We start from the raw sequence: 27,921 nt of genomic DNA, 5'->3' as shown, positions 1-27,921 counted from the left end.
GGAGGGGGGCTGGAGTGGGAGACAGAGATCGGGAGGGGGCGTAGGGGCTGGAGTGGGAGACAGAGATAGGGAGGGGGCGTAGGGGCTGGATGGTGTGACAGAGATAGGGAGGGGGTGTAGGGGCTGGAGGGGGTCAGAGATAGGGAGGGCGTGTATATGCAGTTGGGGGTGACTGAGATGGGGGGTGTAGGGGCTAGAGGGTGTGACAGAGATAGGGAGGGGTTGAAGGGAGTGGAGGGGGTGACAGAGATAGCGAGAGGGTGTAGGGGCTGGAGGGGGTGACAGAGATAGGGAGGGGGTGTAGGGAGTGGAGGGGTTGACAGAGATAGGGAGGGGGTGTAGGGGCTGGAGCTGGCTGACAGAGATAGGGAGGGGGTGTTGGTTCCTGGAGTGGGTGACAGGAATAGAGAGGGGGTGTCGGGGGATGGAGGTGGTGACAGTGATAGTGAGTGGGTGGAGGGGGGCTGGAGTGGGAGACAGAGATCGGGAGGGGGTGTAGGGGCTGGAGGGTGTGACAGAGATAGGGAGGGGGTGTAGGGGCTGGAGGGGGTGACAGAGATAGAGAGGGAGTGTAGGGGGCTGTAGTGGGGAACAGAGATAGGGAGGGGGTGTAGGGGCTGGAGGGGGTCATAGATAGCGAGGGGATGTAGGGAGTGGAGGGGGTGGCAGAGATAGGGGGTGTAGGGGGCTGGAGGGGGTGACAGAGATAGGGAGGAGGTGTAGGGGCTGGAGGGGGTGACAGAGATAGCGAGAGGGTGTAGGGGGTGGTAGGGGTGACAGAGATAGGGTGGGGGTGTATAGGCAGGAGGGGGTGACAGAGATGGGGGGGTGTAGGGGCTGGAGGGGGTGACAGAGATAGGGAGGGGATGTAGGGAATGGAGGGGCTGACAGAGATAGGGCAGGGGTGTAGGTGGGCAGAGGGGGTGACAGAGATAGGGAGGAGGTGTAGGGGCTGGAGGGGGTGACAGAGATAGCGAGAGGGTGTCGGGGCTGGAAGGGGTGACAGAGATAGGGAGGGGCTGGAGGGGGTGACAGAGATAGGGAGGGGATGTAGTGGGCTGGAGGGGGTGACAGAGATAGGGAGGGGATGTAGTGGGCTGGAGGGGGTGACCGAGATAGGGAGGGGGTATATGGGGCTGGAGGGGGTGACAGAGATAAGGAGGAGACTGGAGGGGGTGACAGAGATAGGGAGGGGGTGTCGGGGGATGGAAGTGGTGACAGAGATAGGGAGGGGGTGTTGGGGCTGGAGCCGGCTGACAGAGATATGGAGGGGGTGTTGGTTCCTGGAGTGGGTGACAGGAATAGGGAGGGGGTGTCGGGGGATGGAGGTGGTGACAGTGATAGTGAGTGGGTGGAGGGGGCTGGAGTGGGAGACAGAGATCGGGAGGGGGCGTAGGGGCTAGAGTGGGAGACAGAGATCGGGAGGGGCTGGAGGGTGTGACAGAGATAGGGAGGGGGTGTAGGGGCTGGAGGTGGTGACAGAGATAGAGAGGGGGTGTAGGGGGCAGTAGTGGGGAGCAGAGATAGGGAGGGGGTGTAGGGGCTGGAGGGGGTGACAGAGATAGGGAGGAGATGTAGAGGCTGGAGCGGGTGACAGAGATAGGGAGGGGGTGTAGGGGCTGGAGGGTGTGACACCTAGGGAGGGGGTGTAGGGGCTGGAGGGGGTGACAGAGATAGAGAGGGGATGTAGGGGGCAGTAGTGGGGAACAGAGATAGGGAGGGGGTGTAGGGGCTGGAGGGGGTGACAGAGATAGGGAGGAGATGTAGAGGCTGGAGGGGGTGACAGAGATAGGGAGGGGGTGAAGGGGGCTGGAGGGTGTGACACCTAGGGAGGGGGTGTAGGGGCTGGAGGGGGTGACAGAGATAGGGAGGGGGTGTAGGGGCTTGTGTGGGTGACAAAGATAGGGAGGAGGTGTAGGGGACTTGAGGTGTTGACAGATATAGGGAGTGGGTGTCGGGGGCTGGAGGGGCTGACAGAGATAGGGAGGGGGTGTAGGGGGTTGGAGGGGGTGACAGAGATAGGTAGGAGATGTAGAGGCTGGAGCGGGTGACAGAGATAGGGAGGGAGTGTAGGGGCTGGAGGTGTTCACAGAGATAGAGAGGGGGTGTAAGGGCTTGAGGTGTTGACAGAGATAGGGAGGGGGTGTCGGGGGCTGGAGTGGGTGACAGAGATAGAGAGGGGATGTAGGGGGCTGGAGGGGGTGACAGAGATAGGGAGGGGGTGAAGGGGGCTGGAGGGTGTGACAGATAGGGAGGGGGTGTAGGGGCTGGAGGAGGTGACAGAGATTGGGAGGGGGTGCAGGGGCTGGAGGGGGTGACAGAGATAGGGAGGGGCTGGAGGGGGTGACAGAGATAGGGAGGGGGTGTCGGGGGCTGGAGTGGGTGACAGAGATAGAGAGGGGATGTAGGGGGCTGGAGGGGGTGACAGAGATAGGGAGGGGGTGTAGGGGCTGGAGGAGGTGACAGAGATAGGGAGTGGGTGTAGGGGCTTGTGTGGGTGACAAAGATAGGGAGTGGGTGTAGGGGACTTGAGGTGTTGACAGATATAGGGAGTGGGTGTAGGGGGCTGGAGGGGGTGACAGAGGTGAGGGGGGTGACAGAGATAGGGAGGGGGTGTTGGGGATGGAGGAGGTGACAGAGATAGAGAGGGGGTGGAGGGGGCTGGAGGCAGGGACAGAGATAGGGAGGGGGTGTTGGGGCTGGAGGGGAGACAGAGATAGGGAGAGGGTTGTAGGGGGCTGGAGAGGGTGACAGCGATAGGGAGGAGGTGTAGGGGCTGGAGGTGTTCGCAGAGATAGAGAGGGGGGGTAAGGGCTTGAGGTGTTGACAGAGATAGGGAGGGGTGTAGAGGGCTGGAGGGGGTGACAGAGATAGGGAGGAGGTGACAGAGATAGGGAGGGAGTGTTGGGGCTGGAGGTGTTGACAGAGATAGGGAGGGGTGTAGAGGGCTGGAGGGGGTGACAGAGATAGGGAGGAGGTGTAGGGGCTTGAGTGAGTGACAAAGATAGGGAGTGGGTGTAGGGGGCTGGAGGGGGTGACAGAGGTGAGGGGGGTGACAGAGGTGAGGGGGGTGACAGAGCTAGGGAGGGGGTGTTGGGCTGGGGGAGGTGACAGAGATAGGGAGGAGGTGTACGGGCTGGAGGGGTGACAAAGATAGGGAGGGGGTCTAGGGGCTTGAGTGAGTGACAAAGATAGGGAGGGGTTCTAGGAGGCTGGAGGCGGTGACAGAGATAGGGAGGGGGTGACAGAGATAGGGAGGGAGTGTTGGGGCTGGAGGTGTTGACAGAGATAGGGAGGGGGTGTAGGGGCTGGAGGTGTTGACAGAGATAGGGAGGGGGTGTAGGGGCTGGAGGGGGTGACAGAGATAGGGAGGGGGTGTAGGGGGCCAGAGGGGGTGACAGAGATAGGGAGAGGGTGTAGGGGCTGGAGGTGTTGACAGAGATAGGGAGGGGGCTGGAGGGGGTGACAGAGATAGGGAGGGGGTGTAGGGGGCCAGAGGGGGTGACAGAGATAGGGAGGGGGTGTAGGGGGCCGCAGAGGGTTGTCAGAGATAGGGAGGGGGTGGAGGGGGTGACAGAGATAGGGAGGGGGTGTAGTGGGCTGGAGAGGGTGTAGTGGGCTGGAGGGGGTTACAGAGATAAGGAGGGGACTGGAGGGGGTGACAGAGATAGGGAGGGGGTGTCGGGGGATGGAGGTGGTGACAGAGATAGGGAGGTGGTGTTGGGGCTGAAGCCGGCTGACAGAGATAGGGAGGGGGTGTTGGTTGCTGGAGTGGGTGACAGAGATAGGGAGGAGCTGTAGGGGCTGGAGGGGGTGACAGAGATAGCGAGAGGGTGTAGGGGCTGGAGGGGGTGACAGAGATAGGGAGGGGGTGTAGGGAGTGGAGGGGTTGACAGAGAGAGGGAGGGGGTGTAGGGGCTGGACTGGCTGACAGAGATAGGGAGGGGGTGTTGGTTCCTGGAGTGGGTGACAGGAATAGGGAGGGGGTGTCGGGGGATGGAGGTGGTGACAGTGATAGTGAGTGGGTGGAGGGGGCTGGAGTGGGAGACAGAGATCGGGAGGGGGTGTAGGGGCTGGAGGGTGTGACAGAGATAGGGATGGGGTGTAGGGGCTGGAGGGGGTGACAGAGATAGAGAGGGAGTGTAGGGGGCTGTAGTGGGGAACAGAGATAGGGAGGGGGTGTAAGGGCTGGAGGGGGTCAGAGATAGGGAGGGGGTGTATAGGCACGAGGGGGTGACAGAGATGGGGGGGTGTAGGGGCTGGAGGGGGTGACAGAGATAGGGAGGGGATGTAGGGAGTGGACGGGGTGGCAGAGATAGGGAGGAGATGTAGGGGCTGGAGGGGGTGACAGAGATAGGGAGGGGGTGTAGGGGCTGGAGGGGGTGACAGAGATAAGGAGGGGATATAAGGGCTGGAGGGGCTGACAGAGTTAGGGAGGGGGTGTAGGGGGCTGGAGGTGTTCACAGAGATAGGGAGGGGGTGTAGGGGGCTTGAGGTGTTGACAGAGATAGGGAGGGGTGTAGGGGCTGGAGGTGTTCACAGAGATAGGGAGGGGGTGTAGGGGGCTTGAGGTGTTGACAGAGATAGGGAGGGGTGTACGGGCTGGAGGTGTTCACAGAGATAGGGAGGGAGTGTAGGGGGCTGTCGTGGGGAACAGAGATAGGGAGGGGGTGTTGGGGCTGGAGGGGGTCAGAGATAGGGAGGGGGTGTATAGGCACGAGGGGGTGACAGATGGGGGGGTGTAGGGGCTGACAGAGATAGGGAGGGGATGTAGGGAGTGGAGGGGGTGGCAGAGATAGGGATGGGGTGTAGGGGGCTGGAGGGGGTGACAGAGATAGGGAGGAGGTGTAGGGGCTGGAAGAGGTGACAGAGATAGCGAGAGGGTGTAGGGGCTGGAGGGGGTGACAGAGATAGGGAGCGGGTGTATAGGCAGGAGGGGGTGACAGAGATGGGGGGGGTGTAGGGGCTGTAGGGGGTGACAGAGATAGGGAGGGGATGTAGGGAGTGGAGGGGGTGACAGAGATAGGGCGGGGGTGTAGGTGGGCAGAGGGGGTGACAGAGATAGGGAGGAGGTGTAGGGGTCTGGAAGGGGTGACAGAGATAGGGAGGGAGTGGAGGGGGTGACAGAGATGGCGGGGTGTAGTGGCTGGAGGGGGTGACAGAGATAGGGAGGGAGTGGAGGGGGTGACAGAGATAGGGAGGGGGTGTCGGGGCTGGAGGGGGTGACAGAGATAGCGAGAGGGTGTAGGGGCTGGAGGGGGTGACAGAGATAGGGAGGGGGTGTAGGGGTCTGGAAGGGGTTGACAGAGATAGGGAGGGGGTGTTGGTTCCTGGAGTGGGTGACAGGAATAGGGAGGGGGTGTCGGGGGATGGAGGTGGTGACAGTGATAGTGAGTGGGTGGAGGGGGCTGGAGTGGGAGACAGAGTTCGGGAGGAGGTGTAGGGGCTGGAGGGTGTGACAGAGATAGGGAGGGGGTGTAGGGGCTGGAGGGGATGACAGAGATAGGGAGGGGGTGTAGGGGCTGGAGGGGGTGACAGAGATAGAGAGGGAGTGTAGGGGGCTGTAGTGGGGAACAGAGATAGGGAGGGGGTGTAGGGGCTGGATGGGGTGACAGAGATAGGGAGGGGGTGTAGGGGGCTGGATGGGGTGACAGAGATAGGGAGGGGGTGTAGGGGCTGGAGGGGGTGACAGAGATAGGGAGTGGGTGTAGGGGGCTGGAGGTAGTGACAGAGATTGGGAGGGGGTGTAAGGGGCTGGAGGTAGTGACAGAGATTGGGAGGGGGTGTAAGGGGCTGGAGGTAGTGTCAGAGATTGGGAGGGGGTGTTGCGGCTGCGATGGCGATGGTTGGGTATTAAGAATGGCAGTGCCACATGGCAGTGTCCGATGTGGGTGGTGGTGACAGGATGTCAGCAGTAGGTGTGGCAGTGCTGAGCTGAGCTGTGTGTTCTGACACCGCTGGCACAGAGCAGAACGTCCAGAATGAGTGTTGTTCTCTCCGGGTAACACATTAACAAGCAGAACACTGATGACCAGTCCCGCCAGGGCATCGCGACCACTGGGACCGTTCGATTCAACACCATTTTGTGCCCAGCCGTGTGCTCCGGTTCGTTTTGGGAACGAACAGACTGTCCTTAAAGAAACAGGACCTTGGGACAGTGTCAAGAGTTAGAATTGAGAGCAACATCTGGGTAGTATTCCGCCCCGCTTTCAAAACCGGGGTCTCCTATTTCGGATGGAATTTTTTTTTTCTCTCTTGGAGGTTTGGGATTCTCTGGAATTCTCCCCCACCCCCCCCCACCCCAAGGGAGTTGTGGGTTCGGTTGCTGAGTATATTCAAGATTTGGGTTTGGGTACTGACCAATGAGGGAGTCAAGGGTCACTGGCTGAGACCACAATTAGATCAGCTGTGATCTTATTCAATGAAGGTTCTGGGGCTGAACGGCCCACTGCTGTTCCTGTGTAACAGGCTTGAATGGCCTTCTGTTCCTGTCTTATAAGCTTAGGATGGGGGTGTGGGGGAACTGAATATGTAATAAACTCAAGGAGGAGGCCTCCTGTCCCTGTGCAACAGGCCCAATGGGCCGAATGGCCTCCTGTTCCTGTGGAATAAGCTGAGGAGGGTGGGCTAAATGGCTTCAGGTGGGGTTAGGTTATAGGAAAGTGGGCTGAATGGTCTCCTGTTCCTATGGGATAGGCTGAAGGAGAGTGGGCTGAATGGCTACCTGATCCTGTGGGATAGGCTGAAGGAGAGTGGGCTGAATGTCCTCTTATGGGATAGGCTGAAGGAGAGTGGGCTGAATGGCTACCTGATCCTGTGGGATAGGCTGAAGGAGAGTGGGCTGAATGTCCTCTTATGGGATAGGCTGAAGGATAGTGGGCTGAATGTCCTCTTATGGGATAGGCTGAAGGAGAGTGGGCTGAATGTCCCCCTCTGAAGGAGAGTGGACTGAATGTCCTCTTATGGGATAGGCTGAAGGAGAGTGGGCTGAATGGCCTCCTGTTCCTGTGGGGTTGGCTGAAGGAGACTGGGCTGAATGGTCTCCTGTTCCTGTGGGGTAGGCTCGAGAGTGGGCTGAATCGCCTCCTGTGGGATAGGCTGAAGCAAAGGGACTGAATGGCCACCTATGAGATAGGCTGCAGGAAAGTGGGCTGAATGGCCTACTGTTCCTATGGGAAAGGTTGAGGGAGAGTGGACTGAACGGCCTCGTCTTATTCCAGGGAAACCACCACCTTAATCACCGCCTACATTCCCTGAACCTATTGGCTGGCCGCATGCACATTACCCGGTAGTTGATTGGAAGCTGCGGCCGTCGGTCGGGCATGTCGTCTTTTTCTGATTGGGTCTAACAGCCGTCACTCAGTACGCCCCGTGGTGTGATAGGTCGGTTAAGTTGCTTGCAACTCTCGCTGAGATCCCGCCTACTGCTCGTGTCCGATTGGTGGTCAACCAACGCGTCCTCAATGTGCGGCGTTTCCATTGGATCACAGTCTGTCCGTCATTGTTCAGCAGTTTCCGCCCCTCACTCCATGTGGTTGGCGTCGACCCACGGGAGGTGCCCCGAATATCGTCCAATCACCATCCGAGAATGTGGTTGCAGTGTTCGCGATTCGTCAGAACGTTTGTCGCTGTACGTTTTCCCCGCCCCTTCACCGGCGTTCTAAGAATCTGATTCGTGGGCCTCGCCTCTGTCGAGGGTGGTGTTGTGATTGGCTGGATTCCTCAGAATACGTCGGCGAAAGTGTTTAATTGGTCCATGGTGCTGTCAATCAGTGGAGTGGGTGGGATCCGGACTGCGAAAACATTGGTCATAGCATGAGCCTTGGAGTTGATTGGTATTCTCCTCTGCCCATCATTGCATCATGTGGATTTGGTAGGCGTCGATTGGTATGGATGGACCAATCAGTGAAGGGGGCGTTGGTTAGGAGGCGGGGAAAGCCCGGGGATATGAGTGGCATGACTGTACACAACTCCTGTCCATCAGGGCAATAAGGGGGGTACCCTAGGGCTAGGTGGTCATTGGTCAGACAATCACAAAGCAGGCTGTAACGTCAGACGACTTGATTATTTAGTCAGCCAGTAATCAGTGAAGGGGCGGGGCCTGTGGGAATTGCCAAGCAGTGATTGGTTAATGCATCCCTCAATCAGGCGTGACAGGGAGGGAGGGTTGGCACCTTGTTAGGTAGTGACATCTGATTGGTTATTGTGTCCGTCCATCTGACTATGGGCGGGAGTTTAGTGTAATCCGAAATCTGATTGGTTAATATAGGGATAGGGTAGTGTGTCCGTTGATCTTGACTGTTTGTGATAGGTTACCCAGGGCCGTCAATCAATAAAGTATTTGGGGGTGGGTTTTCGCAAAGTCTGACGCATCTGATTGGTCACACTGTACATCAATTAACGTTGGGCGCCGGGAATGATTGGTTCATATGCCCGTCAATGCGCCTGACACCGCTGCATGCGATTGGCTACTTTGCCCGGCAATGAGCGTTGCAGGCGTCTGGGAGAGTCACGGGCCCCGACGCATCTGATTGGTCAGCCGCTTCCGTCTGTCGGATTCGCGTCGAGGTCCCTGCATCCGATTGGCGACCCGACCCGTCAATTGTCCGTGGGGTGGGCGGTGTCCTGTATGCTGTGCCCGGAGCTGATTGGCGGGGGAAGGGGGGGGGGTTTGCAGGAGGGGGAGGGGCTGAGCGGCCGCATCCGGGAGCGAGTGAGGAGAGTCCGATGTCGCTCCTGACCCACAGGGTCCGCAGGCCCGAGGGGGCCCGGGGCCGGGATGAGTCCGGGGGCCTGGGGGGGTCTCCCGAGCGGGGCGGCCCGGAGCCGGAGGGTGACCGGGAGCGGGAGCCGGAGGGTGACGGAGACGGAGACGCCAAGGAGCTGAGGCTGACCCTGATGGAGGAGGTGCTGCTGCTGGGGATCAAGGATCGAGAGGTCAGCAACACCCCCCCCCCCCACAAACACCTCTCCCCCCCCCCCCCCACAAACACCTCCCCCCCCCCCCCCCCACATACACCTCCCCCACCCCCCCAACACACACACCCCCCCCCACAAACACCTCCCCACCCCCCCAACACACCCCCACACACCCTCCCACACCCCCCCCACAAACACCTCCCCCACCCCCCCCCAACACACCCCCCCCCACACACACCCTCCCCCCCCCCACAAACACCTCCCCACCCCCCCCAACACACACCCACACACCCCCCCCCACAAACACCTCCCCCACCCCCCCAACACACCCCCCCCCCACAAATACCCCCAAACACACACCACCCCCCCAAACACCTCCCCACCCACACACCCCCCCCCACATACACCCCACACACCCTCCCCTACCCCCCACACACCTCCCCCATATACACCCCCAAACACACACACCCTCCCCCACATACACCCCCCAAACACACTCACACCTCCCCACACACCCACCCCCACCCCCCACACTCCTCCCCCATATACACCCCCAAACACACACACCCTGCCCCACACACCCTGCCCCACACACCCTGCCCCACACACCCTGCCCCACACACCCTGCCCCACACACCCTGCCCCACACACCCTGCCCCACACACCCTCCCCCACACACCCTCCCCCACACACCCTCCCCCACACACACTCACACCTCCCCACACACCCACCCCCACCCCCCACACTCCTTTGCCCACCCCCCAAACACCCTCCCCCACCCCCCATACACCTCCCCCACATACACCCCCCCAACACACACACACACACCCTCCCCCACCCCCCAACCACACCCCCACACACACACCCCATTCACCTCCCCCACACCGCCCTACACACACACAGACACACCTCCCCACACACCCTCCCCCACCCCCCAACCACACCCCCCATTCACCTCCCCCACACTCCCCTACACACACACACCCCCGGGGGAGCTATAGATCACTTTCCGCCTTAGGGAAGGTGAGGGGGTCGGTGGATCCCCAGTTCACTCTGATATTGCCAGTGGATCCCTAGTTCACTGTGAAGTAGCTGATGGATCCCCAGTTCAATCTGATGTTGCCAGTGGATCCCTAGTTCACTCTGACAATGTCGGTGGATCCCCAGCTCACTCTGACATTGCCAGTGGATCCCCAGTTCACTGTGACGTAGTCAGTGGATCCCTAGTTCACTCTGATGTTGCCAGTAGATCCCTAGTTCACTCTGATGTTGCCAGTGGATCCTCAGTTCAATCTGACGTTGACAGCGAGTCCCTTGCTCACTCTGACAATGTCGGTGGATCCCCAGTTCACTGTGAAGTAGTCAGTGGATCCCCAGTTCAATCTGATGTTGCCAGTGGATCCCTAGTTCACTCTGATGTTGCCAGTGGATCCTCAGTTCAATCTGACGTTGCCAGCGGATCCCTTGCTCACTCTGACAATGTCGGTGGATCCCCAGTTCACTCTGATATTGCCAGTAGATCCCCAGTTCGCTCTGACAATGTCGGTGGATCCCCAGTTCACGCTGACATTGTCAGTGGATCACCAAGTCACTGTGAAGTCGTCAGTGGATCCCCAGTTCACAGTGGTGGTGCCACTGGATCCCCAGGTCTCTGTGGCATAGTCAGTGGATCACCAGTTCGCTATGGCGTAGTCAGTGGATTCACGGATCACCATGGCGCCATCAGTGGATCCCCAGTTCACCGTGGGAGTGTCAGTGGATCCCCAGTTCACCGTGGTGGCATCAGTCGATTCACAGGTGACCGAGATGATGTCAGTAGATCCCCAGGTCACCAAGGCGTAGTGGTGGATTCCCACGTCACTGCGACATTGTCAGTGGATCCCTGGGTCACTGGCAGCATCAGTGGATCGCCACCCATCGCCACTGTGGGGGAGGTGGTCTGTGGATCCCCGAAGGGAGGGCAGATTGACAAGGATGTTGTTGGTTTGGGCCACAGGGAGAGGCTGAACAGGGCTGGGGCTGTTTTCCCTGGAACGTCGGAGGCTGAGGGGTGACCTTATAGAGGTTTATAAAACCATGAGGGGGCATGGATAGGGTAAATAGCCAACGTCGTTTCCCTGGGATGGGGGAGTCCAGAACTAGAGGGTTAGGGTGAGAGGGGAAAGGGACCTGAGGGGCAACGTTTTCCCCCAGAGGATGGTGCGTGTGTGGAATGAGCTGCCAGAGGGAGTGGTGGAGGCTGGTACAATGACAGCATTTAAAAGGCATCTGAATGGGGACATGAATAGGAAGGGCTTGGAGGGAGATGGGCCAAGTGCTGGCAAATGGGATGACATTAATTCAGGATATCTGGTTAGCATGGATGAGTTGGACCGAAGGGTCTGTTTCTGTGCTATATGACTCTATGATTGGCGAATACTCCTGTGAATGAGACTCTTTCCTGCATTTTTCCCTGCTGGCGTGTGTCTCTGTTCTCTCTGACACGGGTGGCTAGATAAATACATGCCAGTACACCCAGTGGAGCCTTATCCTCCTGTTTAATGGCAGGTTATTGTGTGTTGGCCCAACCCAAGGTTACTAGGCGCAGCGCCCAGAAAGGAGTGTTTCAGCACGAGTGTTCAATGTTAAGGACATTTAAGACAAAAAATAACTAGTCACCTTTTCTAATGGGTTTCGTTTTAAAAATTAAAATCCATTTCAGCTTTTCAGACAGTTTACAGAGTTGGTAGCAGGAATCAGACTATACTACTGTTGGAGAGGGGTCTGACACTGTATAACACCGGGGTACAGTACTGGTGGGGACAGGTCTGTCCCTGTATAACACTGGGGTACAGTACTGGTGGGGACGGGTCTGTCCCTGTATAACACTGGGGTACAGTACTGGTGGAGAGGGGTCTGTCACTGTATAACACTGGGGTACAGTACTGTTGGAGAGGGATCTGACACTGTATAACACTGGGGTACAGTACTGGTGGGGACGGGTCTGTCCCTGTATAACACTGGGGTACAGTACTGGTGGGGATGGGTCTGTCCCTGTATAACACTGGGGTACAGTACTGGTGGGGATGGGTCTGTCCCTGTATAACACTGGGGTACAGTACTGGTGGGGACGGGTCTGTCTCTGTATAACACTGGGGTAGAGTACTGGTGGGGACGGGTCTGTCCCTGTATAACACCGGGGTACAGTACTGGTGGGGACGGGTCTGTCCCTGTATAACACTGGGGTACAGTACTGGAGGGGACGGTCTGTCCCTGTCTAACACTGGGGTACAGTACTGGTGGGGACGGGTCTGTCCCTGTATAACACTGGGGTACAGTACTGGTGGGGACGGGTCTGTCCCTGTCTAACACTGGGGTACAGTACTGGTGGGGACGGGTCTGTCCCTGTCTAACACTGGGGTACAGTACTGGTGGGGACGGGTCTGTCGCTGTATAACACTGGGGTACAGTACTGGTGGGGACAGGTCTGTCCCTGTATAACACCGGGGTACAGTACTGGTGGGGACGGGTCTGTCCCTGTATAACACTGGGGTACAGTACTGGTGGGGACGGGTCTGTCCCTGTATAACACTGGGGTACAGAACTGGTGGGGACGGGTCTGACACTGTATAACACCGGGGTACAGTACTGGTGGGGACGGGTCTGTCCCTGTATAACACTGGGGTACAGTACTGTTGGATAGGGGTCTGTCCCTGTATAACACTGGGGTACAGTACTGGTGGGGACGGGTCTGTCCCTGTATAACACTGGGGTACAGTACTGGTGGGGACGGGTCTGTCCCTGTATAACACTGGGGTACAGTACTGGTGGGGACAGGTCTGTCCCTGTGTAACACTGGGGTACAGTACTGGTGGGGACAGGTCTGTCACTGTATAACACTGGGGTACAGTACTGGTGGGGACAGGTCTGTCCCTGTATAACACTGGGGTACAGTACTGGTGGGGACAGGTCTGTCCCTGTATTACACTGGGGTACAGTACTGGTGGGGACAGGTCTGTCCCTGTATTACACTGGGGTACAGTACTGGTGGGGACGGGTCTGTCCCTGTATAACACTGGCGTACAGTACTGGTGGGGACAGGTCTCTCCCTGAATAACACTGGGGTACAGTACTGGTGGGGACGGGTCTGTCCCTGTATAACACTGGGGTACAGTACTGGTGGGGACGGGCCTGTCCCTGTATAACACTGGGGTAGAGTACTGGTGGGGACGGGTCTGTCCCTGTATAACACTGGGGTACAGTACTGGTGGGGACGGGTCTGTCCCGGTGTAACACCGGGGTACAGTACTGGTGAGGACGGGTCTGTCCCTGTATAACACTGGGGTACAGTACTGGTGGGGACAGGTCTGTCCCTGTATTACACTGGGGTACAGTACTGGTGGGGAGGTCTGTCCCTGTGTAACACTGGGGTACAGTACTGGTGGGGACAGGTCTGTCCCTGTATAACACTGGGGTACAGTACTGGTGGGGACGGGTCTGTCCCTGTGTAACACTGGGGTACAGTACTGGTGGGGACAGGTCTGTCCCTGTATAACACTGGGGTACAGTACTGGTGGGGACGGGTCTGTCCCTGTGTAACACTGGGGTACAGTACTGGTGGGGACAGGTCTGTCCCGGTATAACACTGGGGAACAGTACTGGTGGGGACGGGTCTGTCCCTGTATAACACTGGGGTACAGTACTGGTGGGGACGGGTCTGTCCCTGTGTAACACTGGGGTACAGTACTGGTGGGGACGGGTCTGTCCCTGTGTAACACTGGGGTACAGTACTGGTGGGGACAGGTCTGTCCCTGTATTACACTGGGGTACAGTACTGGTGGGGACGGGTCTGTCCCTGTATAACACTGGGGTACAGTACTGGTGGGGACAGGTCTGTCACTGTATAACACTCGGGTACAGTACTGGTGGGGACGGGTCTGTCCCTGTATAACACTGGGGTACAGTACTGGTGGGGACGGGTCTGTCCCTGTATAACACTGGGGTACAGTACTGGTGGGGACGGGTCTGTCCCTGTATAACACTGGGGTACAGTACTGGTGGGGACAGGTCTGTCCCTGTGTAACACTGGGGTACAGTACTGGTGGGGACAGGTCTGTCACTGTATAACACTGGGGTACAGTACTGGTGGGGACAGGTCTGTCCCTGTATAACACTGGGGTACAGTACTGGTGGGGACAGGTCTGTCCCTGTATTACACTGGGGTACAGTACTGGTGGGGACAGGTCTGTCCCTGTATTACACTGGGGTACAGTACTGGTGGGGACGGGTCTGTCCCTGTATAACACTGGGGTACAGTACTGGTGGGGCCAGGTCTGTCCCTGTATAACACTGGCGTACAGTACTGGTGGGGACAGGTCTCTCCCTGAATAACACTGGGGTACAGTACTGGTGGGGACGGGTCTGTCCCTGTATAACACTGGGGTACAGTACTGGTGGGGAAAGGTCTGTCCCTGTATAACACTGGGGTAGAGTACTGGTGGGGACGGGTCTGTCCCTGTATAACACTGGGGTACAGTACTGGTGGGGACGGGTCTGTCCCGGTGTAACACCGGGGTACAGTACTGGTGAGGACGGGTCTGTCCCAGTATAACACTGGGGTACAGTACTGGTGGGGACAGGTCTGTCCCTGTATTACACTGGGGTACAGTACTGGTGGGGAGGTCTGTCCCTGTGTAACACTGGGGTACAGTACTGGTGGGGACAGGTCTGTCCCTGTATAACACTGGGGTACAGTACTGGTGGGGACGGGTCTGTCCCTGTATAACACTGGGGTACAGTACTGGTGGGGACGGGTCTGTCCCTGTGTAACACTGGGGTACAGTACTGGTGGGGACGGGTCTGTCCCTGTGTAACACTGGGGTACAGTACTGGTGGGGACAGGTCTGTCCCTGTATTACACTGGGGTACAGTACTGGTGGGGACGGGTCTGTCCCTGTATAACACTGGGGTACAGTACTGGTGGGGACAGGTCTGTCACTGTATAACACTCGGGTACAGTACTGGTGGGGACGGGTCTGTCCCTGTGTAACACTGGGGTACAGTACTGGTGGGGACAGGTCTGTCACTGTATAACACTGGGGTACAGTACTGGTGGGGACGGGTCTGACACTGTATAACACTGGGGTACAGTACTGGTGGGGACAGGTCTGTCCCTGTATAACACTGGCGTACAGTACTGGTGGGGACAGGTCTCTCCCTGAATAACACTGGGGTACAGTACTGGTGGGGACGGGTCTGTCCCTGTATAACACTGGGGTACAGTACTGGTGGGGACAGGTCTGTCCCTGTATAACACTGGGGTAGAGTACTGGTGGGGACGGGTCTGTCCCTGTATAACACTGGGGTACAGTACTGGTGGGGACGGGTCTGTCCCTGTATAACACTGGGGTACAGTACTGGTGGGGACGGTCTCCCTGTATAACACTGGGGTACAGTACTGGTGGGGACGGGTCTGTCCCTGTATAACACTGGGGTACAGTACTGGTGGGGTCGGGTCTGACACTGTATAACACTGGGGTACAGTACTGGTGGGGACGGGTCTGTCCCTGTATAACACTGGGGTACAGTACTGGTGGGGACAGGTCTGTCACTGTATAACACTGGTGTACAGTACTGGTGAGGACGGGTCTGTCCCTGTACAACACTGGGGTACAGTACTGGTGGGGACGGGTCTGTCCCTGTATAAAACTGGGGTACAGTACTCGTGGGGACGGGTCTGTCCCTGTATAACACTGGGGTACAGTACTGGTGGGGTCGGGTCTGTCCCTGTGTAACACTGGGGTACAGTACTGGTGGGGTCGGGTCTGTCCCTGTGTAACACTGGGGTACAGTACTGGTGGGGTCGGGTCTGTCCCTGTATAACACTGGGGTACAGTACTGGTGGAGTCGGGTCTGTCCCTGTATAACACAGGGGTACGGTACTGGTGGGGTCGGGTCTGTCCCTGTATAACACTGGTGTACAGTACTGGTGGGGACAGGTCTGTCCCTGTATAACACTGGTGTACAGTACTGGTGGGGACAGGTCTGTCCCTGTATAACACTGGTGTACAGTACTGGTGGGGTCGGGTCTGTCCCTGTATAACACTGGGGTACAGTACTGGTGGGGTCGGGTCTGTCCCTGTATAACACTGGGGTACAGTACTGGTGGGGTCGGGTCTGTCCCTGTATAACACTGGGGTACAGTACTGGTGGGGTCGGGTCTGTCCCTGTATAACACAGGGGTACGGTACTGGTGGGGTCGGGTCTGTCCCTGTATAACACTGGTGTACAGTACTGGTGGGGACAGGTCTGTCCCTGTATAACACTGGGGTACAGTACTGGTGGGGATGGGTCTGTCCCTGTATAACACTGGGGTACAGTACTGGTGGGGACGGGTCTGTCCCTGTATAACACTGGGGTACAGTACTGGTGGCGTCGGGTCTGTCCCTGTATAACACTGGGGTACAGTACTGGTGGGGTCGGGTCTGTCCCTGTATAACACAGGGGTACGGTACTGGTGGGGTCGGGTCTGTCCCTGTATAACACTGGTGTACAGTACTGGTGGGGACAGGTCTGTCCCTGTATAACACTGGTGTACAGTACTGGTGGGGACAGGTCTGTCCCTGTATAACACTGGTGTACAGTACTGGTGGGGACGGGTCTGTCCCTGTATAACACTGGGGTACAGTACTGGTGGGGTCGGGTCTGTCCCTGTATAACACTGGGGTACAGTACTGGTGGGGTCGGGTCTGTCCCTGTATAACACAGGGGAACGGTACTGGTGGGGTCGGGTCTGTCCCTGTATAACACTGGTGTACAGTACCGGTGGGGACAGGTCTGTCCCTGTATAACACTGGTGTACAGTACTGGTGGGGACAGGTCTGTCCCTGTATAACACTGGTGTACAGTACTGGTGGGGTCGGGTCTGTCCCTGTGTAACACTGGGGTACAGTATTGGTGGGGACGGGTCTGTCCCTGTATAACACTGGGGTACAGTACTGGTGGGGACAGGTCTGTCCCTGTATAACACTGGGTTACAGAACTAGTGGGGACAGGTCTGTCCCTGTATAACACTGGGGTACAGTACTGGTGGGGACGGGTCTCTCCCTGTATAACACTGGGGTACAGTACTGGTGGGGACGGGTCTGTCACTGTATAACACGGGGGTACAGTATTGGTGGGGATGGGTCTGTACCTGTATAACACTGGGGTACAGTACTGGTGGGGACTGGTCTGTCAGTGTATAACACTGGGGTACAGTACTGGTCGGGACGGGTCTGTCCCTGTACAACACTGGGGTACAGTACTGGAGGGGACGGGCCTCTTGCTGTATAACACTGGGGTACAGTACTGGTGGGGACGGGTCTGTCCCTGTATAACACTGGGGTACAGTACTGTTGGGTCAGGTCTGTCACTGTATAACACTGGGGTACAGTACTGGTGGGGACAGGTCTGTCCCTGTATAACACTGGGGTACAGTACTGGTGGGGATGGGTCTGTCCCTGTATAACACTGGGGTACAGTACTGGTGGGGATGGGTCTGTCCCTGTATAACACTGGGGTACAGTACTGGTGGGGACGGGTCTGTCCCTGTATAACACTGGGGTACAGTACTGGTGGGGATGGGTCTGTCCCTGTATAACACTGGGGTACAGTACTGGTGGGGACAGGTCTGTCCCTGTATAACACTGGGGTACAGTACTGGTGGGGACAGGTCTGTCCCTGTATTACACTGGGGTACAGTACTGGTGGGGACAGGTCTGTCCCTGTATTACACTGGGGTACAGTACTGGTGGGGACGGGTCTGTCCCTGTATAACACTGGGGTACAGTACTGGTGGGGCCAGGTCTGTCCCTGTATAACACTGGCGTACAGTACTGGTGGGGACAGGTCTCTCCCTGAATAACACTGGGGTACAGTACTGGTGGGGACGGGTCTGTCCCTGTATAACACTGGGGTACAGTACTGGTGGGGAAAGGTCTGTCCCTGTATAACACTGGGGTAGAGTACTGGTGGGGACGGGTCTGTCCCTGTATAACACTGGGGTACAGTACTGGTGGGGACGGGTCTGTCCCGGTGTAACACCGGGGTACAGTACTGGTGAGGACGGGTCTGTCCCAGTATAACACTGGGGTACAGTACTGGTGGGGACAGGTCTGTCCCTGTATTACACTGGGGTACAGTACTGGTGGGGAGGTCTGTCCCTGTGTAACACTGGGGTACAGTACTGGTGGGGACAGGTCTGTCCCTGTATAACACTGGGGTACAGTACTGGTGGGGACGGGTCTGTCCCTGTGTAACACTGGGGTACAGTACTGGTGGGGACAGGTCTGTCCCTGTATAACACTGGGGTACAGTACTGGTGGGGACGGGTCTGTCCCTGTGTAACACTGGGGTACAGTACTGGTGGGGACAGGTCTGTCCCGGTATAACACTGGGGAACAGTACTGGTGGGGACGGGTCTGTCCCTGTATAACACTGGGGTACAGTACTGGTGGGGACGGGTCTGTCCCTGTGTAACACTGGGGTACAGTACTGGTGGGGACGGGTCTGTCCCTGTGTAACACTGGGGTACAGTACTGGTGGGGACAGGTCTGTCCCTGTATTACACTGGGGTACAGTACTGGTGGGGACGGGTCTGTCCCTGTATAACACTGGGGTACAGTACTGGTGGGGACAGGTCTGTCACTGTATAACACTCGGGTACAGTACTGGTGGGGACGGGTCTGTCCCTGTGTAACACTGGGGTACAGTACTGGTGGGGACAGGTCTGTCACTGTATAACACTGGGGTACAGTACTGGTGGGGACGGGTCTGACACTGTATAACACTGGGGTACAGTACTGGTGGGGACAGGTCTGTCCCTGTATAACACTGGCGTACAGTACTGGTGGGGACAGGTCTCTCCCTGAATAACACTGGGGTACAGTACTGGTGGGGACGGGTCTGTCCCTGTATAACACTGGGGTACAGTACTGGTGGGGACAGGTCTGTCCCTGTATAACACTGGGGTAGAGTACTGGTGGGGACGGGTCTGTCCCTGTATAACACTGGGGTACAGTACTGGTGGGGGCGGGTCTGTCCCTGTATAACACTGGGGTACAGTACTGGTGGGGACGGTCTCCCTGTATAACACTGGGGTACAGTACTGGTGGGGACGGGTCTGTCCCTGTATAACACTGGGGTACAGTACTGGTGGGGTCGGGTCTGACACTGTATAACACTGGGGTACAGTACTGGCTGGGGACAGGTCTGTCCCTGTATAACACTGGGGTACAGAACTGGTGGGGACGGGTCTGTCCCTGTATAACACTGGAGTACAGTACTGGCGGGGACGGGTCTGTCCCTGTATAACACTGGGGTAGAGTACTGGTGGGGATGGGTCTGTCACTGTATAACACTGGGGTACAGAACTGGTGGGGACGGGTCTGTCCCTGTATTACACTGGAGTACAGTACTGGTGGGGACGGGTCTGTCCCTGTATAACACTGGGGTACAGTATTGGTGGGGACGGGTCTGTCCCTGTATAACACTGGGGTACAGTACTGGTGGGGACGGGTCTGTCCCTGTATAACACTGGGGTACAGTACTGGTGGGGATGGGTCTGTCCCTGTATAACACTGGGGTACAGTACTGGTGGGGACGGGTCTGTCACTGTATAACACTGGGGTACAGTACTGGTGGGGATGGGCCTGTCCCTGTATAACACTGGGATACAGTACTGGTGGGGACAGTCTGTCACTGTATAACACTGGGGTACAGTACTGGTGGGGACAGTCTGTCACTGTATAACACTGGGGTACAGTACTGGTGGGGACGGGTCTGTCCCTGTACAACACTGGGGTACAGTACTGGTGGGGACGGTTCTGTCCCTGTATAACACTGGGGTACAGAACTGGTGGGGACGGTTCTGTCCCTGTATAACACTGGGGTACAGAACTGGTGAGGACAGTCTGTCCCTGTATAACACTGGGGTACAGTACTGGCTGGGGACAGGTCTGTCCCTGTATAACACTGGGGTACAGAACTGGTGGGGACGGGTCTGTCCCTGTATAACACTGGGGTACAGTACTGGTGGGGACGGGTCTGTCCCTGTATAACACTGGGGTACAGTACTGGTGGGGACGGGTCTGTCCCTGTATAACACTGGGGTACAGAACTGGTGGGGACGGGTCTGTCCCTGTATAACACTGGGGTACAGTACTGGTGGGGACGGGTCTGTCCCTGTATAACACTGGGGTACAGTACTGGCTGGGGACAGGTCTGTCCCTGTATAACACTGGGGTACAGAACTGGTGGGGACGGGTCTGTCCCTGTATAACACTGGGGTACAGTACTGGTGGGGACGGGTCTGTCCCTGTATAACACTGGGGTACAGTACTGGTGGGGACGGGTCTGTCCCTGTATAACACTGGGGTACAGTACTGGCTGGGGACAGGTCTGTCCCTGTATAACACTGGGGTACAGTACTGGTGGGGACGGGTCTGTCCCTGTATAACACTGGGGTACAGTACTGGTGGGGACGGGTCTGTCACTGTATAACACTGGGGTACAGTACTGGTGGGGACGGGTCTGTCCCTGTATAACACTGGGGTACAGTACTGGTGGGGACAGTCTGTCCCTGTATAACACTGGGGTACAGTACTGGTGGGGACGGGTCTGTCCCTGTACAACACTGGGGTACAGTACTGGTGGGGACGGTTCTGTCCCTGTATAACACTGGGGTACAGAACTGGTGAGGACAGTCTGTCCCTGTATAACACTGGGGTACAGTACTGGCTGGGGACAGGTCTGTCCCTGTATAACACTGGGGTACAGTACTGGCTGGGGACAGGTCTGTCCCTGTATAACACTGGGGTACAGAACTGGTGGGGACGGGTCTGTCCCTGTATAACACTGGAGTACAGTACTGGCGGGGACGGGTCTGTCCCTGTATAACACTGGGGTACAGTACTGGTGGGGACGGGTCTGTCCCGGTGTAACACCGGGGTACAGTACTGGTGAGGACGGGTCTGTCCCAGTATAACACTGGGGTACAGTACTGGTGGGGACAGGTCTGTCCCTGTATTACACTGGGGTACAGTACTGGTGGGGAGGTCTGTCCCTGTGTAACACTGGGGTACAGTACTGGTGGGGACAGGTCTGTCCCTGTATAACACTGGGGTACAGTACTGGTGGGGACGGGTCTGTCCCTGTATAACACTGGGGTACAGTACTGGTGGGGACGGGTCTGTCCCTGTGTAACACTGGGGTACAGTACTGGTGGGGACGGGTCTGTCCCTGTGTAACACTGGGGTACAGTACTGGTGGGGACAGGTCTGTCCCTGTATTACACTGGGGTACAGTACTGGTGGGGACGGGTCTGTCCCTGTATAACACTGGGGTACAGTACTGGTGGGGACAGGTCTGTCACTGTATAACACTCGGGTACAGTACTGGTGGGGACGGGTCTGTCCCTGTGTAACACTGGGGTACAGTACTGGTGGGGACAGGTCTGTCACTGTATAACACTGGGGTACAGTACTGGTGGGGACGGGTCTGACACTGTATAACACTGGGGTACAGTACTGGTGGGGACAGGTCTGTCCCTGTATAACACTGGCGTACAGTACTGGTGGGGACAGGTCTCTCCCTGAATAACACTGGGGTACAGTACTGGTGGGGACGGGTCTGTCCCTGTATAACACTGGGGTACAGTACTGGTGGGGACAGGTCTGTCCCTGTATAACACTGGGGTAGAGTACTGGTGGGGACGGGTCTGTCCCTGTATAACACTGGGGTACAGTACTGGTGGGGACGGGTCTGTCCCTGTATAACACTGGGGTACAGTACTGGTGGGGACGGTCTCCCTGTATAACACTGGGGTACAGTACTGGTGGGGACGGGTCTGTCCCTGTATAACACTGGGGTACAGTACTGGTGGGGTCGGGTCTGACACTGTATAACACTGGGGTACAGTACTGGTGGGGACGGGTCTGTCCCTGTATAACACTGGGGTACAGTACTGGTGGGGACAGGTCTGTCACTGTATAACACTGGTGTACAGTACTGGTGAGGACGGGTCTGTCCCTGTACAACACTGGGGTACAGTACTGGTGGGGACGGGTCTGTCCCTGTATAAAACTGGGGTACAGTACTCGTGGGGACGGGTCTGTCCCTGTATAACACTGGGGTACAGTACTGGTGGGGTCGGGTCTGTCCCTGTGTAACACTGGGGTACAGTACTGGTGGGGTCGGGTCTGTCCCTGTGTAACACTGGGGTACAGTACTGGTGGGGTCGGGTCTGTCCCTGTATAACACTGGGGTACAGTACTGGTGGAGTCGGGTCTGTCCCTGTATAACACAGGGGTACGGTACTGGTGGGGTCGGGTCTGTCCCTGTATAACACTGGTGTACAGTACTGGTGGGGACAGGTCTGTCCCTGTATAACACTGGTGTACAGTACTGGTGGGGACAGGTCTGTCCCTGTATAACACTGGTGTACAGTACTGGTGGGGTCGGGTCTGTCCCTGTATAACACTGGGGTACAGTACTGGTGGGGTCGGGTCTGTCCCTGTATAACACTGGTGTACAGTACTGGTGGGGACGGTCTGTCCCTGTATAACACTGGGGTACAGTACTGGTGGGGACAGTCTGTCACTGTATAACACTGGGGTACAGTACTGGTGGGGACGGGTCTGTCCCTGTACAACACTGGGGTACAGTACTGGTGGGGACGGTTCTGTCCCTGTATAACACTGGGGTACAGAACTGGTGGGGACGGTTCTGTCCCTGTATAACACTGGGGTACAGAACTGGTGAGGACAGTCTGTCCCTGTATAACACTGGGGTACAGTACTGGCTGGGGACAGGTCTGTCCCTGTATAACACTGGGGTACAGAACTGGTGGGGACGGGTCTGTCCCTGTATAACACTGGGGTACAGTACTGGTGGGGACGGGTCTGTCCCTGTATAACACTGGGGTACAGTACTGGTGGGGACGGGTCTGTCCCTGTATAACACTGGGGTACAGTACTGGCTGGGGACAGGTCTGTCCCTGTATAACACTGGGGTATAGTACTGGTGGGGACGGGTCTGTCCCTGTAGAACACTGGGGTACAGTACTGGTGGGGACGGTCTGTCCCTGTATAACACTGGGGTACAGTACTGGTGGGGACAGTCTGTCCCTGTATAACACTGGGGTACAGTACTGGTGGGGACGGGTCTGTCCCTGTACAACACTGGGGTACAGTACTGGTGGGGACGGTTCTGTCCCTGTATAACACTGGGGTACAGAACTGGTGAGGACAGTCTGTCCCTGTATAACACTGGGGTACAGTACTGGCTGGGGACAGGTCTGTCCCTGTATAACACTGGGGTACAGTACTGGCTGGGGACAGGTCTGTCCCTGTATAACACTGGGGTACAGAACTGGTGGGGACGGGTCTGTCCCTGTATAACACTGGAGTACAGTACTGGCGGGGACGGGTCTGTCCCTGTATAACACTGGGGTACAGTACTGGTGGGGTCGGGTCTGTCCCTGTATAACACAGGGGTACGGTACTGGTGGGGTCGGGTCTGTCCCTGTATAACACTGGTGTACAGTACCGGTGGGGACAGGTCTGTCCCTGTATAACACTGGTGTACAGTACTGGTGGGGACAGGTCTGTCCCTGTATAACACTGGTGTACAGTACTGGTGGGGTCGGGTCTGTCCCTGTGTAACACTGGGGTACAGTATTGGTGGGGACGGGTCTGTCCCTGTATAACACTGGGGTACAGTACTGGTGGGGACAGGTCTGTCCCTGTATAACACTGGGTTACAGAACTAGTGGGGACAGGTCTGTCCCTGTATAACACTGGGGTACAGTACTGGTGGGGACGGGTCTCTCCCTGTATAACACTGGGGTACAGTACTGGTGGGGACGGGTCTGTCACTGTATAACACGGGGGTACAGTATTGGTGGGGATGGGTCTGTACCTGTATAACACTGGGGTACAGTACTGGTGGGGACTGGTCTGTCAGTGTATAACACTGGGGTACAGTACTGGTCGGGACGGGTCTGTCCCTGTACAACACTGGGGTACAGTACTGGAGGGGACGGGCCTCTTGCTGTATAACACTGGGGTACAGTACTGGTGGGGACGGGTCTGTCCCTGTATAACACTGGGGTACAGTACTGTTGGGTCAGGTCTGTCACTGTATAACACTGGGGTACAGTACTGGTGGGGACAGGTCTGTCCCTGTATAACACTGGGGTACAGTACTGGTGGGGATGGGTCTGTCCCTGTATAACACTGGGGTACAGTACTGGTGGGGATGGGTCTGTCCCTGTATAACACTGGGGTACAGTACTGGTGGGGACGGGTCTGTCCCTGTATAACACTGGGGTACAGTACTGGTGGGGATGGGTCTGTCCCTGTATAACACTGGGGTACAGTACTGGTGGGGACAGGTCTGTCCCTGTATAACACTGGGGTACAGTACTGGTGGGGACAGGTCTGTCCCTGTATTACACTGGGGTACAGTACTGGTGGGGACAGGTCTGTCCCTGTATTACACTGGGGTACAGTACTGGTGGGGACGGGTCTGTCCCTGTATAACACTGGGGTACAGTACTGGTGGGGCCAGGTCTGTCCCTGTATAACACTGGCGTACAGTACTGGTGGGGACAGGTCTCTCCCTGAATAACACTGGGGTACAGTACTGGTGGGGACGGGTCTGTCCCTGTATAACACTGGGGTACAGTACTGGTGGGGAAAGGTCTGTCCCTGTATAACACTGGGGTAGAGTACTGGTGGGGACGGGTCTGTCCCTGTATAACACTGGGGTACAGTACTGGTGGGGACGGGTCTGTCCCGGTGTAACACCGGGGTACAGTACTGGTGGGGACAGGTCTGTCCCTGTATAACACTGGGGTACAGTACTGGTGGGGACGGGTCTGTCCCTGTGTAACACTGGGGTACAGTACTGGTGGGGACAGGTCTGTCCCTGTATAACACTGGGGTACAGTACTGGTGGGGACGGGTCTGTCCCTGTGTAACACTGGGGTACAGTACTGGTGGGGACAGGTCTGTCCCGGTATAACACTGGGGAACAGTACTGGTGGGGACGGGTCTGTCCCTGTATAACACTGGGGTACAGTACTGGTGGGGACGGGTCTGTCCCTGTGTAACACTGGGGTACAGTACTGGTGGGGACGGGTCTGTCCCTGTGTAACACTGGGGTACAGTACTGGTGGGGACAGGTCTGTCCCTGTATTACACTGGGGTACAGTACTGGTGGGGACGGGTCTGTCCCTGTATAACACTGGGGTACAGTACTGGTGGGGACAGGTCTGTCACTGTATAACACTCGGGTACAGTACTGGTGGGGACGGGTCTGTCCCTGTGTAACACTGGGGTACAGTACTGGTGGGGACAGGTCTGTCACTGTATAACACTGGGGTACAGTACTGGTGGGGACGGGTCTGACACTGTATAACACTGGGGTACAGTACTGGTGGGGACAGGTCTGTCCCTGTATAACACTGGCGTACAGTACTGGTGGGGACAGGTCTCTCCCTGAATAACACTGGGGTACAGTACTGGTGGGGACGGGTCTGTCCCTGTATAACACTGGGGTACAGTACTGGTGGGGACAGGTCTGTCCCTGTATAACACTGGGGTAGAGTACTGGTGGGGACGGGTCTGTCCCTGTATAACACTGGGGTACAGTACTGGTGGGGGCGGGTCTGTCCCTGTATAACACTGGGGTACAGTACTGGTGGGGACGGTCTCCCTGTATAACACTGGGGTACAGTACTGGTGGGGACGGGTCTGTCCCTGTATAACACTGGGGTACAGTACTGGTGGGGTCGGGTCTGACACTGTATAACACTGGGGTACAGTACTGGCTGGGGACAGGTCTGTCCCTGTATAACACTGGGGTACAGAACTGGTGGGGACGGGTCTGTCCCTGTATAACACTGGAGTACAGTACTGGCGGGGACGGGTCTGTCCCTGTATAACACTGGGGTAGAGTACTGGTGGGGATGGGTCTGTCACTGTATAACACTGGGGTACAGAACTGGTGGGGACGGGTCTGTCCCTGTATTACACTGGAGTACAGTACTGGTGGGGACGGGTCTGTCCCTGTATAACACTGGGGTACAGTATTGGTGGGGACGGGTCTGTCCCTGTATAACACTGGGGTACAGTACTGGTGGGGACGGGTCTGTCCCTGTATAACACTGGGGTACAGTACTGGTGGGGATGGGTCTGTCCCTGTATAACACTGGGGTACAGTACTGGTGGGGACGGGTCTGTCACTGTATAACACTGGGGTACAGTACTGGTGGGGATGGGCCTGTCCCTGTATAACACTGGGATACAGTACTGGTGGGGACAGTCTGTCACTGTATAACACTGGGGTACAGTACTGGTGGGGACAGTCTGTCACTGTATAACACTGGGGTACAGTACTGGTGGGGACGGGTCTGTCCCTGTACAACACTGGGGTACAGTACTGGTGGGGACGGTTCTGTCCCTGTATAACACTGGGGTACAGAACTGGTGGGGACGGTTCTGTCCCTGTATAACACTGGGGTACAGAACTGGTGAGGACAGTCTGTCCCTGTATAACACTGGGGTACAGTACTGGCTGGGGACAGGTCTGTCCCTGTATAACACTGGGGTACAGAACTGGTGGGGACGGGTCTGTCCCTGTATAACACTGGGGTACAGTACTGGTGGGGACGGGTCTGTCCCTGTATAACACTGGGGTACAGTACTGGTGGGGACGGGTCTGTCCCTGTATAACACTGGGGTACAGTACTGGCTGGGGACAGGTCTGTCCCTGTATAACACTGGGGTATAGTACTGGTGGGGACGGGTCTGTCCCTGTAGAACACTGGGGTACAGTACTGGTGGGGACGGTCTGTCCCTGTATAACACTGGGGTACAGTACTGGTGGGGACAGTCTGTCCCTGTATAACACTGGGGTACAGTACTGGTGGGGACGGGTCTGTCCCTGTACAACACTGGGGTACAGTACTGGTGGGGACGGTTCTGTCCCTGTATAACACTGGGGTACAGAACTGGTGAGGACAGTCTGTCCCTGTATAACACTGGGGTACAGTACTGGCTGGGGACAGGTCTGTCCCTGTATAACACTGGGGTACAGTACTGGCTGGGGACAGGTCTGTCCCTGTATAACACTGGGGTACAGAACTGGTGGGGACGGGTCTGTCCCTGTATAACACTGGAGTACAGTACTGGCGGGGACGGGTCTGTCCCTGTATAACACTGGGGTACAGTACTGGTGGGGACGGGTCTGTCCCGGTGTAACACCGGGGTACAGTACTGGTGAGGACGGGTCTGTCCCAGTATAACACTGGGGTACAGTACTGGTGGGGACAGGTCTGTCCCTGTATTACACTGGGGTACAGTACTGGTGGGGAGGTCTGTCCCTGTGTAACACTGGGGTACAGTACTGGTGGGGACAGGTCTGTCCCTGTATAACACTGGGGTACAGTACTGGTGGGGACGGGTCTGTCCCTGTATAACACTGGGGTACAGTACTGGTGGGGACGGGTCTGTCCCTGTGTAACACTGGGGTACAGTACTGGTGGGGACGGGTCTGTCCCTGTGTAACACTGGGGTACAGTACTGGTGGGGACAGGTCTGTCCCTGTATTACACTGGGGTACAGTACTGGTGGGGACGGGTCTGTCCCTGTATAACACTGGGGTACAGTACTGGTGGGGACAGGTCTGTCACTGTATAACACTCGGGTACAGTACTGGTGGGGACGGGTCTGTCCCTGTGTAACACTGGGGTACAGTACTGGTGGGGACAGGTCTGTCACTGTATAACACTGGGGTACAGTACTGGTGGGGACGGGTCTGACACTGTATAACACTGGGGTACAGTACTGGTGGGGACAGGTCTGTCCCTGTATAACACTGGCGTACAGTACTGGTGGGGACAGGTCTCTCCCTGAATAACACTGGGGTACAGTACTGGTGGGGACGGGTCTGTCCCTGTATAACACTGGGGTACAGTAC

General features: G+C 57.2%; 1 protein-coding gene across 1 annotated transcript in view; it reads left to right on the top strand.

Moving 5' to 3' along the window:
- Window positions 1-8,710: 8,710 nt before the first annotated feature.
- The window catches only part of LOC122546650 (Golgi phosphoprotein 3-like), a 39,424-nt gene continuing 20,213 nt past the window's right edge, over window positions 8,711-27,921 (top strand). Inside the window, exon 1 of the mRNA XM_087985017.1 lies at window positions 8,711-8,937. Coding sequence (XP_087841143.1) covers window positions 8,728-8,937 — 210 coding nt within the window. The 5' untranslated portion in view covers window positions 8,711-8,727. The remainder of the gene's footprint in view (window positions 8,938-27,921) is intronic.

Source organism: Chiloscyllium plagiosum, unplaced genomic scaffold (genome assembly GCF_037043375.1).
Source record: "Chiloscyllium plagiosum isolate Xiang-an unplaced genomic scaffold, Cpla_swu_hap1 HiC_scaffold_50, whole genome shotgun sequence".
NCBI classification, from domain to species: Eukaryota; Metazoa; Chordata; class Chondrichthyes; order Orectolobiformes; family Hemiscylliidae; genus Chiloscyllium; species Chiloscyllium plagiosum.
The sequence above is the reverse complement of the archived record's forward strand: the minus strand, read 5'-3'. Positions and strand labels throughout refer to the sequence as shown.